Raw genomic sequence first — 17055 nt, 5'->3', positions numbered from 1 at the left:
ATATGCCTGCAATGATTAGAGCAATATGGGTATTAAATCTGGTGAAGATCGGCGCAACTATGTCAAAGTTAAGACCTTCCACGCCTTAGGGGGCGCTATGGAGCCCGCTTACAGGTATGGCCCAAATCGCTGTACAGTCTCACAAAGCTCCCAGGTGTTTATGTTGGCGCCAATTTTTGTGAGTTTTTGTATATACTGAGGCCGTCAAAAATGTGCCCAAAGGCTAAAACCAATTAGGGGGCGCTATAGAGCAACCGTACCACTCCCAGGCCTAAATGTGTATTCAGATGAAAGAGTTTAATATTCTGCACATGGCTGCAAAATTTTGAGAGTTTTCGTGCATCCTAAAGTCCTCAAACATGTGTTCGTATAATGAAGATTTTTGCACGAAAACCAAGACTTTGGAAATTTTTGAATTTTGTAATTTTTTTCTAAAAATAGCTCCATGGAGTTCAAGATTAGACCTATGTTCCCTCAAAAGTTGGTAGATTAACTTCTTATTTTTTTATTTTTAAAGATTCGGAAAAATAATAATCTGACAAAAAACAATAGGTTCCTTCGCACTTTCAGTGCGAGGCACCGTTGGGGCCTTGCACTTTCGTGCTCGGGCCCTAATAAAAAAAAAAAATAATAATAATACAGAGAATTGTATTAAACTCATCTCTAATGCAATATTCACAGGAAATAATCTGCTAAAAATTCATCCAAATTGATCGTTTTACACAAACTTCCTGTGGCTATGGCATTCACTATTTGGGTTAGACGTACAGTTTATCAGTTGTTCTGTACTGTTATTATTATGCATTGAATATAATATGAAATATCTGTAAAATACTTCACTTAGTAAGGGGTCGTCAGGTTACCCAATGATAGAAAAGAGGGGCCCCTTAATGAAAAAAGTTGGTTTGAACTTTCTCAAATTTCACATCCTCCTCCCAAATCTGCAGTGGTAAATATGATGCCATATCTTATTTTGTGCTCGTCTCTCCTGACCTGCAGCTGTGTGCACTTACTTATAACACCAAGTTAGACATTTTTGAATATTGACTTAACTCTGTAATACAGCATTTAACCTGAAACTTCATTCAGTGATTCTTTGGAGCCCTCTGAGGTTTCTTAATCTCACCAGCAGATTTGGAAGGTTGTCTTTTTTGCCTTTTCGCCTTTTTGCACTTGAATCACACAGTTTGATGGTCAATCCATGACTCACGTGGCAGCGTTGCCCTGCTCTGTCAGCACCCGCAGGAGGAAGTCTCCCTGCTGATTGTGCACGGCGGTTGAAGGGATGATGATGTAGCGGCCGGGTGGAAGGGAGTCGCAGAGGACAACCTCCCGACGCGGGGAGTATAGGGGGCTGTAGAGGACCGGGCGGAGCACATTCAACTCCTCAGGCGACAGGTATTTACTGTTACGAGGGGCCTGGAGGGACAGCACACACGCTTAGAATACACAGATATACAAACTACTAAAACCACAGAATGTCATTTCAGTGACAAAACTTTGTTTCTGGTCTCATCTGAGCAGAGACTTGAGCCCTGGACCTTCAGATTAAAAGTCTCATACTAACCTGGCTCCTATACCATCCTCCCACATGTTCACATCTCCGCAGCGACAGAAGAAGTATTCAGATCTTTTACTTAAAGGGGTGATAGAAAGCAAAACCGATTTTACCCTGTCATAGTTGAATAAAGTTGAATTTGGTGGGTAAATAGGACATACATAGAAGCTCAAAGTCCCACTGACACCCCTTTACTATGAAAATCTCATATTTTGAAACTGCCGCTGAAAACGGGCGAATCTCAACAAAGCTGGAAGTTGACGTCAACCTCCCAAAAACCGGAACCTTTGTCAGCCCATGGGTGTATTAAGAGAAAGGTCACGCCCCAACATTTACATAGGCAGGTAGTCTTCTGAATCTAGCTAGGTCACACAGATCTCTGCTATTCCATTACAAAATTCACTTCTGAAACTTTTTTATGCGAGAAATGTAAAGCTCAAATATGGGCCGTTTTACGAAAATGGATGGCTAATTGCAAATTTTGTCTGACTGTGTGTCGGAGTTCAGCGCCGGTGCTGCCTGTGTTGTTGCCTCGCCGCCCAGCCTGCCTTCCTTTACACACCCCGGCCTGCTCTGAGCTCGATTGAGCTCCGTTACGGCTTGCAGCCCACAGCACTCCATACCCGCGCAAAGTCACCGTTTTTTGGCAAATGGACTACTACACGCCGGTGCTCTGACAGAGCTCCAGGGCCTGCAGCTCCCCTCTTCCTGCTAGATAAATGCCCGGTGTGTGTGAGTGAGAGCACGGTCAGCGAGCTTGTTACGCCAGCAATCTGTTACCACAGGTTCCAGTTAATCTTTTAATGTGTGTAATTATAATGTGTTGAGTTATTTAAACAAACGATTGGGGAAATAAACGCCGCTTGTCCGCGAGTCTCAATGATAGAGCCTGCGGCTGGATGTAGCTCTATCAATGAGAGCTAGCTCCTCCTAGAATTCCTCTGAAATTCACAAATATTCATTAACTTGAAATCGGACACCGTTGTTAGCTTTATAAGACCTTTAGGGTTATATTGTATAAGTGGCGTGATGAAATTCAAACTATAAATATACACACATTATGCTGTAAATGAAGCTAACTATCCCTGATTTGTAGCTAGCAACACATAGATAGAATTGAAGGGACAGTCATAGCTAACGAAACCCCCACTATTCACAAAAATTCATTAACTTGAAATCGGACACCGTTGTTAGCTTTATAATACATTTAGGGAGATTTTGTATAACTGGTGTGACCAAATTCAAACTGTAAATATACACACATTATGCGGTAAATGAAACTAACTATCCCTGAATTGTAGCTAGCAACACATAGCTAGGATTGAAGGGACAGTCATAGATAACGAAACCCCTAATCTTCACAAAAATTCATTAACTTGAAATCGGACACCGTTGTTAGCTTTATAAGATCTTTAGGGAGATGTTGTATAAGTGACGTGATGGAATTCAAACTGTAAATATACAGAAATTACGCCAAAAATGAAGCTAACTATCTGTGATTTGTAGCTAGCCACACATAGCTAGGATTGAAGGGACAGTCATAGATAACGAAACCCCTAATCTTCACAAAAATGCATTAACTTGAAATCGGACACCGTTGTTAGCTTTATAAGACCTTTAGAGATATGTTGTATAAGTGGCGTGACAAAATTCAAACTGTAAATATAGCTAGTTATGCTGACAGCCAGCCAAGATTAACTGGAACTGTGGTAAGAGATTGCTGGTGTAACAAGCTCGCTGACCGCGCTATCACTTTCACACACGGGCCATTTATCTAGCAGGAAGAGGGGAGCTGCAGGCCCTGGAGCTCTGTCAGCGCAGCAGCGTTTGGTCCATTAACCCCAAAACGGTGACTTTGCGCGGGTATGGAGTGCTGTGGGCTGCCAGGCGTGACGGAGCTCCAGCTACCTCACAGCAGGCCGGGGTCTGTGGAGGAAGGCAGGCCGTGCAGCGAGGCAGCAACACAGGCAGCACCGGCAGCTGAACTCCGACACACAGTCTTACCAAATTTGCAATAAAGCCATCAATTTTTCGTAAAACGTCCCATATTTGAGCTTTATATAGTTGATTTCTCGCTTAAAAAAGTCTCAGAAGTGAATTTAATAACGTAATAGCCCGACAAACAATGTATAACTTTGCAATGAGACCTGCTGTCGAGTCTCCCATGTGTTTCTATGTAGTTTGCTCAAACCAATCAGCGCGTAGCTCATTCTGAATATTCATGAGCATACCAGATTTGGAAGAAAAGCTCTTGTTCCAAATAGAGCCATATTCACAGGGTAGTTAAGGGCCTAATAAAATAGCATTCGGGCAATTTTCAGCCCAACCAATGTTACATACCCCATTAGGAGACCTTAAGGAACAGTGTAAAATACCCTATATAATCATTCTATCCTAGCTGGGATTGACTCGCGATTGGTCTATTGGTGTATGGGCGGGACCTTGATACGGCAACTCCACCGCCCGATCCCTACTGCGCAGACTCTGGCTCCAAAACTACAAGATGGAAGCAGCCATATCTATATCTATCTCTATCTATATTTTTGCTTCACTTTGAACAGTGGGAGGAAGTGGGGACGCGTCGTCCATCTTTATACACAGTCTATAGTCGTGAGATGATTAATGGGAGAGGAAACAAGAAAAAAATCATTTCTCATACTCAAATCTGTGGTTAGTTTTTGGACTTTTTTCTTATCTTAATATTGGATAATTTGAACAGTTATAAAATAATAAATAAAACAAAGTGAGAAGTTTAGAGGAGAAATGTCTCATCAACATGATCCCAAACTACACATTGATTTAGTATTAGAGGTCACAAGTCAAAAGGTTTGGAAAACAAACTGTATTTTATAAATGGATATGTTTTTTCATGTGTGTGTGTGTGTGTGTGTGTGTGTGTGTGTGTGTGTGTGTGTGTGTGTGTGTGTGTGTGTGTGTGTGTGTGTGTGTGTGTGTGTGTGTGTGTGTGTGTGTGTGTGTGTGTGTGTGTGTGTGTACCAGGTATATATGCAGGGCTATAGACAGGTCAATGCCCCTACGTCTCTGGTATTTCTGCATCAGAGCCAAAACAAAGGAGCAGGTCTTCTGGTCCCTGTCCACCTCTGACAGATTGAAGTAGAACTGAGGGTTCTGCCAGAAGAAACCTTGACACACACACACACACACACACACACACACACACACACACACACACACACACACACACACACACACACACACACACACACACACACACACACACACACACACACACAATTAGCCTTTAACCATAAACTGAAGTGAGTATATGAATGTGAAGCGTTTCCCTCAGTCTTGTCAACAACTGGCCAGCAGAAAAACTTCATCTACCTTTAAACTCACTGATTTCAAATTCATAAAACGTGCATTTCGGAGTTAATATGTTGTAAAGACACGTGAGGCTCCCATGTGCAAACGACCACCTTCATGTGCAGTCATACAATGACTCTCATTCAAACCAACACTTGTGCAGTGGGCTGTGGTTACATCAAATCTGATGTTAAAAAGTTAAAGAAAAAGAACATTTCAACATAGTTAATTCCTTTTAATTCCCAGAGAGCAACGTCACATCTGGAAAGCAATTAGCTGACTCCAGTATATCTACAAAGTATATTTATGTTATGTGAATAAAGGTCTTAAACTCATCTTTTAGGACAAATGGTTAATTGAAATGGGTTAATTTGAACTTTTAAAGAGCAAACCTCCTTGATGCTCCTTCAGCACCTGTAACCCTTCTGCTTAGATGTTAGATAATGTTCAGTTCCAGAGACGGCTGCCATGTCTCAAGCTCCTCTTTCACCCATCTACCACAAATACATACATATATTTATTTTATATGTATTCTTATATTTTCATTTCTGCACTATTTTATGGCTTAGATTCTTTTTTACTTGCGTGAGTTCTTTGTATACATATTTAATGTTGGAGGGAGCCTTAGATCTAGGAATGAAAATTGATGAGAATAAATAACTTGAAATTTGAAACTAATGTTCCTGTGCCAAGTGATTTACAAGAATGGGCTGGTGCATATATTTGTTAAAGGAACACGCGGACTTATGGTGGCTGTGTCTCATGTTACGTTGTTTTTTGTACACGCTGTGACTATACAAATCACAACATGTAAATAGGAACATGTTGGTGTTATTTTGTCACTTTTGTCACAATTTGGAGCAGTAGGCTCGTTGGAACCAGTTACCTGCAGGATCTGTGCTGGGCTAAGCTAATTCTGGAACCGTCAGTTGGTACTGTGAGAAGTACAAATACATTTTTCTCAACTTGATGTGTTCTTAACAAACAGAACAATAAAAACAGAGTTTCATCGTGCATTGTTATGTGTCTTACGTCCATTGGCAGGACCTCCAGCTGAGATGTCCGGCACCCAGTTCCCATGATGCATTATGCAGTGCCATGGCTGTCCCCTGGTCTCCGATTTGTCAGTCCGGTGACACACCTCCATCAAATCAAAGTTCTGTTGGAAGTCTGACACCGACATCCTGACGGAGAGAGAGAAACTGGTGAGTCTGCTCAAATATACGGTGGCCCTGAGAGCTCAACAACAACGTCAACTGTTTCCTGGGGACACTAAAAAGTGATGCACACATGCTCGTTGTTGCCTTGGTTTTTGGCTTATGATGTTATTGAAGTCGGCTATCCGACAGTGTGATTGCATGATTCAGATATTATTGCAGATACCGGCTGTTAACCTAGCCTTAGCCTTTAGCTTATTGTTAGCCTGCCGATTCAAATAATCTGGAGATAGACACACAAATGAATTGCAAAACAGCCAGGTGGATATGGGTTTTTCAATGGCTGAGAGAGCAGGGCGGCCGATAGTCGATATATAATGTCCATATCGTGTTGTTGTTTTTGGTATTATTAATTCATAATATTAACAAATGAGACACACAATTGCTGAGCATAGGTGAACATTTATTTAACACTAGGATTGTCTGTTTATTGTGTGTTTAGTTGCCAGCTATAACTGGCAGCGTAGTTTAGAAAAGGCGACAAACGTCATTTTCGTAACATTCTGTTGTTGTGTGGACGGCCCCTAAAAGCTTCACAGTTTTACAATTCACTTAAACACGTGCTTACCGTCCCGCAACCATCCCGAACGACACGAGTCACGAGTAAGAGTGGGGGATGGGGACACCCATGCAATCCTTTTTTTCGAGCCCTGTAAGGTAGTTTAGCTGGTTGAAGGGTTGCTACCGTGACGCTGCCTGCTTTTTTTTCCTTCTTTGACAAATGAGAATAAAAAGCAACCGTGCATGACAAAAGTGATCGTTATGCCAACTTGTTTTCCTAGTTTCCTTGTTCCCCTTGTGGTTCTTGTTGTAGTTGAGACTCACATGTCGGAGTGTTTTGTTTTTTCGTGTTTGCAGAAGGCGGGCAGTCAGAGTCTGAGTCAACAGTGATGGCCGGTCGTCACACGGAGAGACGTTCACATGTCTAAACTCACCAGAACTCCCCGTCCTCCCGACTGACTCTGCCCAGTCTTTTCTGCTCCTCGAAGCTCACTGTGTTCCACTCTGGACTGCACAGAGAGAGAGACACAGACACACAAATAGTACCTCAAAATTCTACTTGTACAAGTGTACAGTACAGTACTTGAGTAAATGTGCTTAGTTGCTTTCCACCACTGCATATTTCCATGTACATATCTGATAAACGATCGATGCAAATGCAAGCACATAAAATATTTCAGGTAGTTGTAGAGGGCGCAATCCTATTAATCTTGTAAATTGCCTTCTTCATTTCATTTAAAATTTATCAAATACATTGAAACCCTGTGTGTACCAACCCTTTCATGTCACTCCAGGGCCCCTCCCACTCTGTGTTGCCCCAGGGGTTTAGGATTCGGACCAAATCCTCAGTGCCGTATGCTGTCTTCACCTGGCAGAGGAGCAGAAAAACCAGCGGAAAGAAAAGGTGAGAACAGTGGGAAGAACAGGCCATGATCAACGTTTACAAATGCTTTAAATTTTAGTCTGGTTGATTTCAGTATTTGTAGCCTCAGTAAAAAGAGTTACACTCTTCCTCTCTGAAGTGCACATTTGCATCTTTTATTGCAGCTTCACATTTAAAAATTCAGACAATTGTGGTCCGGTCATGTGAAGCATTTACCGTTGGTGGACATCAGAGATGCTCACAAGTCTCTTAGCTAGAGTCCAAGTCAAGTCTCTTGTGGTTATAAAGAGTGTTGTAGGTCAAAGCTAAAGCGAGAAGCAAGCTAAGCTTAGATGGCCAAAGCTGAGCTAAACATGTTTTCTAACCTATCAGGGTGCGTTTTCAGGTGCCAGAATCCTTTATCTTGCTCTTACATGTTTTGCATTCAGCGCTTCTTTAGTTTGAGCCTAAAAGTAAAGATTCTCCCGCGTCTAGAGTCTGAGTCGAGTCGTAAGTCTTTTGAGGACGACTCTTAAGCCAAGTCTAAAGTCACTGCGTGTGCAACTCAAGTCTGAGTCTCAAACTCGAGTCCCCATCTCTGGTGGATATAATGTTTTTGGTCTACTCTATATCCACAAAGTTCCACTTCCGAATTGTTCTTGTTGTGCCAGAAATGTCCCTTTTTTAGGCCGGATGGCTCTGTTCGACGCTTATCACCGCCCAAGACAATTGTGATTGGTTTAAAGAAATGCCAATAAACCAGAGCACGTTTTTCTCCCATCCCAGAATGCTGTGTGGACTCGCCAGACCCTCCCTCGCAGTGCTGTGGAGGATGGTCTGGCAAAGCGAGACTAGGGTGAGTCAAGCTGAATAATGATTTACCTTCTCTACTGCAGTCAGAGAGTAGGCATGTCTGAACATGATCCCCAGTGCATTCCTTTTCTCCAATTCACCCTGGAGGCAAAAAGAAAACATCCAACCCACAGTCAGAACAGAAGGAAAAGCCAGGACTCATCAAACACAGTTAAAACTTTCCTGGGAACATGTTCAGCTTCAGTCAGCGTTTATCAGCAGGTCCAGGGATTAGAAACTATAGACATACCAAGTCAGTCAAGTTCCTCCACCTTTCATGCCATCGCTAACCTCCTCAACGTACCTGGGAGTTAGCGCAGTTGATGAGCGCTCTTTTAGCCAGCAGGTAGCTGAGGCGGGCCGGCAGTTCTCTGATCTCGGAGATATTCAAGACCTCAGTCACGCCACCCGTCATATCGACCATGGCCTCGTGAGGGAAGCCCATGTTTAGAGCTCTGTAGCCACCTTTCAGCCTGGGACGAAAAAGGCACAGGGAGGACAAAAACATCAGACAGATTCCAGGTGGTAAACGGACACATAAACGACACATGCACAATCAAGGTCCTATTGGGCATACAAAGGTTATTGAGTGAAAATAAATTTGCTAAGAAAACATGACGGTAAATGGTAAATAGATTAACAAATAAAGAGATTTTCCAATTTTTCCAAAGAAAAGATATTTAGAGATGAAAGGACTTCAGGATGTCACAGAGTTAACACTGCATGGTTTGCTCTAAAGTCCCATCGAAGAGACCTGCTAAACATTTTTTCGCAATTCTCACAAATAACTGCTTACGTTTAATTGTGTGTGAATTTCAGATGACTAATTAAGAGCAAATGCCGACAGACAGGCAAGATAGCCACCGTAACCTCTTGAGTCAGACAGCAAAGGAGCTAGACAGCACATGTCCAAAGACATTTTCAAACCCAGAAGCAGATTGAGGGAGATATGTAGCCTACAACAAAGTATTTCATTCATCTGGACAGGTGAAAGGACTGCACAGAATGCAAGAAAGGTTCCACAGACACGGCACATCTGCTGTTTTTCATGCAAAACATCTGTATGTGTTTCCATGTTTGTTATGTATGGTTAAGGGGATTTCTGGTGAAAAAAAAGGTACTTAATGCAGACTTTTTTGCAAATCCGATAACTTATGAAACATTGGTTAAAGGCAGACTACATCTACAACAGACTACAAATGGGCAAAATGGCCAGCATCCCAACTAAATTGCTTCCTAAAGTTTATTCAGAGGGTGTTGTTCAGAGAAGTGTCACCGGCTCATTACAACTCGAATTATGTATCACCCATTTAAAGTATTTGCTCTTATAATTACCCTGAGAGGCTGGCAATGTTTTCCATTTGATAATGAAATAAATTTGTATATATGTCTTGTCTTTACATTAGAAGCACTCTCCTCCCTCTTTTGTGTTTGTTTCAGTGATGAAATGTCTTCGAGGGACCCATGGGAAAAATGGATGGATGGAATTACTGGGATGTTATTGTTCTCACATTACTATTTTGCAATTACATCCAAATGAGATAATGATTTCTACTGACACACACACACACACACACACACACACACACACACACACACACACACACACACACACACACACACACACACACACACACAAACACACACACACAGCGGGCATACTGTACTATGTAAATATGTGGACCAGAATGGACATATGGGGTCTGGGTGTCCTCCCCCAGGGAAATTTTGAGCGTCAAAGACTTAATTTGCTGCATTCTGATACACTTTAATGCACCAATTTACAGTGGAAATCCCTTTATTTAGCCTATGTGAAGGAAAACATAAGTGGTGACACTTAAACATAATAAGTGGTGGTGATGGCGCAGTGAATATAACACGTGCCTTTGGTGTGGAAGATCCAGGTTTAATTCCCACTGTGATACATCAACCAATGTGTCCCTGAGCAAGACACTTAACCCCTAGTTGCTCCAGAGGCGTGCGACCTCTGATCTATAGCAATTAAATAAAGTCACTTTGGATAAAAGCGTCCGCTAAATAACATGTAATGTAACATTTTTAAGTGGGTATATGGAAATCCTGGAGCTTTCTTAGGGGGTATACTGCGTCTACCTGCGTATCATGTAGACTACACCACTGCACGCACACGCACACACACACACACAGACACACTCTCTCTCTCTCTGATTGACAGGGACTGACTTGGCGTAGGCCTTCTCCAGCAGGGAGCTCCAGAACTCGTATTTTTCCGGGGAGTTGAGGTAGATCAGTTTGTTGTCCTGAGTCGGCAACGTGTTGTCTATCTTCACCTCCTCCCACTGACCGTACTGCCAGAACTGTAGAGAGAGAGAGACAAAGAGTTATTTTGTCACAATACCAGTGGCCTGCTTTCAACAACTCCACAAACGTCATAAAAAGACATTTCCCAAAATCTGCGATCGTGGACGAAATGGTCATTTAGATGAAAGCAAACATAACATAAACACAAAAAAATAAAGAAAGAATCATTTTGTGTGATTGTCTTTGAAATGTGTGTATCACACTACTACACTATTTGACAATATTCTGCACGATGCATATTTATTTATTTATTACTCTGTGTCACCTCCTACTGTGCAATATGCCATTTCTATTCATCCCCACCTTATCTCATCTGTATATCTGTATATATTTATTTTCATATTTTACCTGTCTGTATATAATAAGGGTGTGTTTATAGTGTACATATTATTATTAGTAGTATTACTCCTATTCTAATTATTTTTGTATTCTTCCTATGGCTATTTAATGAGTATATTTGTCTTATTCTGATGTGTGTGAATTTTTCTGAGCGTGTTAGGCAGCCTTCAGATGTTTTACCCTGAAGACGAAGCATCCGTTGTATCCGTCTTGGAAGCTCTGTCCTGGAGGCATGACCTGCTTGAGCAGGGAGGGATGCATGGAGAGAGACGCGATAGCAGAAAGCAGCCAGCAGTCACCTGAGGACAGGAGGTTGGAGAAGTGAAGTCAGGTTATCAGCAGAGGAGGGCGGTTTCATCCCTTAAAGCCTGCATCTCACCACAGATTGTCACACACTGTTTATAAGCCCTGTTTGTCCTCCATATGCAGCCGCCTTTAGCCCAAATTTGACACAACTGGTGCGTCCTCTTTAGCACTCAGTTATATCTGATATCTAGCCTCATAATGTTGATATATTGCCCAGCCCTATCCAAAAGCAAACAAAAAAAATTTCCAGGCAAAAGCTCTGATCAAAAATGTAGTGGAGGGTCAACTCACCTGACCTCAGGCCTAATCTATATGACAAAAAATACCAATGTTGATTTCACTGATTTCACAGATAATGCTTTTTACTCAACTGTCTTGTGGGCAAAGAGTCCCTTGGGCCTTTTGGACGCATCATGTCTGAACTTACTGTATTGTGTAACGCTGCAGCAGCAGCTGTCGACTTACTGAGGTTCCCCTGGCGGATGTCCAGGCGCGTAGCCCCATCCACTACAAACTGAGGGCACGGACATATCTCCTGGAAACAGCAGGGGAGTAGGAAGGTTGACCAATAGGAGGAGGAGGAGAAAAGAGGAATCGAAAGAGAAGAAATGAGAGAGAGGATCGAGAGGAAAACAGTCAAATGATGATAAATAAAACGTATCTGAACAGCAGAACCAAAGGGAGCAACAGCTCATTATTTAAGATCAGCTATAAGAGCAATGTGGCATAAACTTGGCAAAACATCTCTTTTATCTTCAAACATGTTGTTTGAAGGAGTACTCAGGACATGTGCCAGACTGCCAGAAGGCTACATTCATTTAAAATGAGTTGATTGGTTATGTTGCTGACTACTAGCATTGATTCTTAATTTCCCGCCAAGCTGATCGCGGTTATGTGTCAGTTAAACTTCTCATCTCCAATCCTATCTGTATTTGTCAGACGTGGCGCTGTCCTGAGTTTAAATATAGCCTTCTTGGGGAGCAAAAGCCTTCAGTTATCAGGCTCCTCTCCTATGGAACCAGCTCCCAATTTGGGTTCGGGGGGCAGAAACTGTCACCTCATTCAAGAATGAACTTAAAACTCTCCTATTTGATAAAGCTTATAGTTAGGGAGTGAGGAGTTGCAGTGTCCACCTACCTGGCCCACCTGCTTCTCTTCATAATTGTTAGATTAATAACATATAACAAAAGTAGAGGGAGGCAGGCCAGCAAAGCCCGATCCGGCAGGGGAGAGTTCAAAGCCCGAACAGGCTACCTCTCCTTATGTCCTGTCTCTCTTAGTTACGCTGTTATAGTTTTAGACTGCCGGGAGACTTCCTTCCTTCCTTTGACACACTGAGCTGCTCTCTCCTCTCCCTTTCTATTACCATTTGTGTGCATCCCATCCAAGAAATGCTTGTTATTAATTCTAGCTTCTGGGGAGTTTACTCCCCGGAGTCCTTATGTTTTTTCCCCCAGCGTATTTCCTTGGAGAACGTTGGCACCAAGGTCCTGGTTGCAGCTGTCGCCGTGGTCCTGCTGCACTCCCTGCCGAGCTCAGCGGTGCCCTGCAATGTCATGCTGCTTCCTGCTGAACCCTGCTGCTTCGAAGTCACTGTTCCATTATTAATTTGACTATTATCGCCACTGTTCATCATATCCCCAACCGGCCCGTCAGACACCGCCTACCAAGAGCCTGGGTCTTTCCGAAGTTTCTTCCCAAGAGGGAGCTTGCTCTTGAGGGAATTACTGTAATTGTTGGAATTGTTGGGGCTTTGTAAATTATAGAGTGTGGTCTAGACCCACTATATCTGTAAAGTGTCTCGAGATAACTCTTGTTATGATTTGATACTATAAACTTCTGGTAGCTGTGCCAAGAGAAATGTCAATCATTCCCAATCTTACAGAGACGGAGAGCGTAGGTATATGTAAGGAGATAACATGGGTACAGGCTAATAATGGCTAACTAAAATGCTAGTTAACATTAGTAATTAAACCTAAACAGCTAATGTAAGTCCAAACTGCCTGCAAGCTTCTCATGTACTGTATGGTAATTCCTCTACTATGCGATAGTAAGTCCGTGGTTATGACACAATCGTTAGCCTATTTTTATAAAAACATCTGCTACGGAGCCATAACGTGAGGTACAAGGTAATGGAGCCTTTTATACATTGTCCTGTTTCTTTAGAAATAAACAACGGACAAATAGAGTCTTTTAACGCTTCAGATGTAAAGTTATTCGCTGTCAAAGTGGCGCCAAAATGTATGCTAGTTAGTGGAATGCTAACGGGAGTTGATCTCTTTGTAGCGTCAAAATGGCGACGTAGGAGGTTTGAGTTCTGAAGCAAAGCTTACCCCCTTGGGGTAGACGCTCCATATTCATGCGCCATCTTGAAATACGTTAGCCGGTGAGGGACATACAGGACATGCTGCTCCGCCTTTCGTGTTTTTGGAATCGAAAGAGAAGAAACGAGAGAGAGGATTGAGAGGAAAACCATCAAATGATGATGAATAAAACGTGTCTGAACAGCAGAACCAAAGGGAGCGGCAGCTCATTATTTAAGATCAGCTATAAGAGCAATGTGGCATAAACTTGGCAAAACATCTCTTTTATCTTCAAACATGTTGTTTGAAGGAGTACTCAGGACATGTGCCAGACTGCCAGAAGGCTACATTCACTTAAAATAAGGGACGGTAAGGGACATACAGGACATATTGCTCCGCCTTTCGCGTTTTCGCTGTCAGGTGTTGCTAATAGAGCTGGGCGATTTTTTCCCCTAAAAAAATCCGCGATTTTTTTATAAAAAACTTGATTTACGATTCGATTTGATTTTTACCCCCTTCCATTTAAAACAAAATAACTACGAACTGTAAATATATTTTAAAAATATATATTTATTGTATTTAATTAAAGTGCATCAACATAAACAAAATTGCAAAGGCAAAAACTTTCTCTAACTGAAAAGTCACTGTGCAGTGTGCAACAAAGATTGTTAAACATCCAAATTATTTATACTGTATTTGGACTGAAAAAAAATCTAAAAAATCGATTTTTTGAAAATATGAATCGATTTGACCTACCAACTCGATTTTTAAATCAAATCGATTTTTTTCCCAGCCCTAGTTGCTAATGCTGCTAACAGGTATCGTAGCTTCCCGGCCCCCGGAAAATTTGAAGAAGGAAACATGGAGGACCACACGTATTCAAAATCCAAATTTCGGGAACAGGAGTCTTCTTCTTCTTCTTTGCCCAGAAAAAGACAAAGGAAATTGAAAAGAGCAAGACTTTTTGAAGCGTGAAGGCTACTGTAGCTGTAATACATACTTTCAACTGCGTGGTGCGAGAGAGTTGATTGTGATATACGATCTCAACGCTAGATGGGAGAAATTCCTACACATTGGACCTTTAAATATAAGTATTATCAGAAAAAAAAGTACTCAAAGTAAAAGTACTCATTGTTCAGTAAAATCTAATGTAAATCAGGAAAATGTACTTAAAGTATTAAAAGTAAAAGTTCTAGATGCAGAAAAATCCTTACATATTAGAAAGTGTAAAGGATCCAAACAGTTGTGTGTTTAATGGTCTAATCATCTCATCTGGACTTAGGCCGTTTTTGTTGGCTAGTTTCAATTATAATAAAACATTGTGGGCCCTATCTTGCACTCAGCGCAATTGCCTTTGTACACCGACGCATGTATAATTCTTATTTTGCACCTGACGCACAGCGGACTTTTCCCTCCACAGACGCACGTCGGTAAATTAAGAAATGTATTTGCGCTCCCGGGGGCGGTTCAGCGAAAAGAGGAGGCGTGTTCAGGCGCAAACGTTCCCTGGTGCTATTCTGCAGTTTCAGAAAACAATTCTGCCACTGACCAGGAAAAACCTGGTCTAAAGGTAGTGGTGCTAGTCTAAAGTCAGTAGCGTGTTATTCAGATGCTATTTTAGGGGCGCATGCTTGGCCATAATGTAGCATGAAAAAGAAAAATATTACTGAAAATGTCAGGAGGCACTTTACAGTACAGTCCTCAAAAAGTCGCAGCATTCTTTGTGTTCTTCCTTGTTGTGTTTTACACAACATTTCCATGAATCATGGATGTGTTGATGACATAAATGAGGAAATATTAGAGGACTTAAGGAGACGTGATGTTGAACTACGGTGGGATTGGACACTCGATGCGCTCCTGGTGGAGCGGGTGGACGGAGATGGAGTGGGGGGAGGAGGAAGGGTCACAACAGGAGCAGGTGGTACGTTTGGAGGCCCACGCTCCATGGCTGCAGCAATCCTCTCCAGACTTGAGGAGATGCGCCCGAGAGGCCGCAGCAACATCTCCACCCGTCCACGACGGGCATTTATTACTTTGCTGCATCCCGCTGGCGTGCGCCAGGCAAAATAATAGCAATCCGCCATTACGCCAAAACCACACCTAGCTACTTCAGACCAACCCATTTTAGATTTGCGTCAGGCGCAAGAGTCATTTGTCCCGGCGGTATAATAGCAAGATCCGCCCACAAAGCTACTTGCGTTTCACGTTTGATCGTTAAAATAGGGCCCTGTATTTTATACACTTCATGTGTTTTTTGTGAAAAAAACTCTTAATTTGTAAAGTAACTAGTAACTAAAGCTGTCAGATGAATGTAGTTGTGTAAAAAGTACAATATTTCTCTCTGAAATGTAGCGGGGTAGAAGTAGAAAGTGGCATGACTCAAGTAAAGTACCTCAAATTTGTACTTAAGTACAGTACTTAAGTAAATTTACTTAGTTACATTCCCACCACTGGTCAGAGACACTGTTAGGTTGCATTATACTGTGCTGTAAAGCATTCTGGTTGTGTTGTTTACCCCCAGCACATTAAGTTACACAGCTAAAGCTACTCATCGAACTTCTGGATACTAATACTGTAAAACATTTTGGTTGGAGCCATAATAAGGCTATTGGTATTTATTCATTTCATTGTAAAAAAAAACAAAAAAGATGATTTGTATTTACTTTATTTTTTTCTATTTCATTTCTAAATTGTTAAATTAAATTTTCGACTCTGGAATCTGGAGAAATAACTTCAAATAATTACTAGAATACAGCAACCACCACTCCAAGTGTAACCTTAAAGGAACATGCCGACTTATTGGGAATTTAGCTTATTCACTGTAACCCCCAGAGTTAGACAAGTCCATACATACCCTTCTCATCTCTGTGCGTGCTGTAACGCTGTCTGACGGTTCCAGCATTAGCTTAGCCTAGCACAGATCCTGCAGGTAACTGGTTCCAACTAGCCTACTGCTCCCAATTGTGACAAAAGTGACAAAATAACGCCAACATGTTCCTATTTACATGTTGTGATTTGTATAGTCACAGCGTGTACAAAAAACAACGTAACATGAGACACAGCCGTCTTCTAACAGTAAACAAACCGGGAACTATATTCTCAGACAGGCTTGCTGCGAGCATATCACTCCGCCCAAGTACTATATACTTCCGCCTGAGAATATAGTTCCTGGTTTGTTTACAGTTATAGTACGGAACCATTCACCTGCATGTTCTGTGATGGCCTGATGCCGCTGGAGCTGTCAGACAGCGTTACAGCACGCACGGAGATGAGAAGGGTATGTATCGACTTGTCTAACTCTGGGGGTTACGGTGAATAAGCTAAATTCCCAATAAGTCGGCGTGTTCCTTTAAAGTGCCCATATTATGAAAAAAACACTTTTTCTGGGATTTGGGGTGTTCTTTTGTGTCTCTGGTGCTTCCACACGCATACAAACTTTTTTCTGGTTTC

At 42.0% G+C, this 17055-nt stretch overlaps 1 protein-coding gene across 1 annotated transcript in view; it reads right to left on the bottom strand.

The window, feature by feature from the left end:
• Positions 1-17055, bottom strand: part of zgc:85932 (calpain-9) — a 33885-nt gene that overhangs the window by 14800 nt on the left and 2030 nt on the right. Inside the window, exons 2-11 of the mRNA XM_028573883.1 lie at positions 11768-11837; positions 11177-11295; positions 10520-10653; positions 8622-8790; positions 8348-8419; positions 7380-7471; positions 7038-7112; positions 5918-6069; positions 4556-4701; positions 1211-1419 (exon numbers count right to left, since the gene is read on the bottom strand). Of these exons, the coding sequence (XP_028429684.1) occupies positions 1211-1419; positions 4556-4701; positions 5918-6069; positions 7038-7112; positions 7380-7471; positions 8348-8419; positions 8622-8790; positions 10520-10653; positions 11177-11295; positions 11768-11837 (1238 nt within the window). The remainder of the gene's footprint in view (positions 1-1210; positions 1420-4555; positions 4702-5917; positions 6070-7037; positions 7113-7379; positions 7472-8347; positions 8420-8621; positions 8791-10519; positions 10654-11176; positions 11296-11767; positions 11838-17055) is intronic.

This window comes from Perca flavescens, chromosome 3 (genome assembly GCF_004354835.1).
Source record: "Perca flavescens isolate YP-PL-M2 chromosome 3, PFLA_1.0, whole genome shotgun sequence".
Lineage (NCBI taxonomy): Eukaryota > Metazoa > Chordata > Actinopteri > Perciformes > Percidae > Perca > Perca flavescens.
Note: the sequence above shows the minus strand (reverse complement) of the source record. Positions and strands in the feature narration are given on the sequence as shown.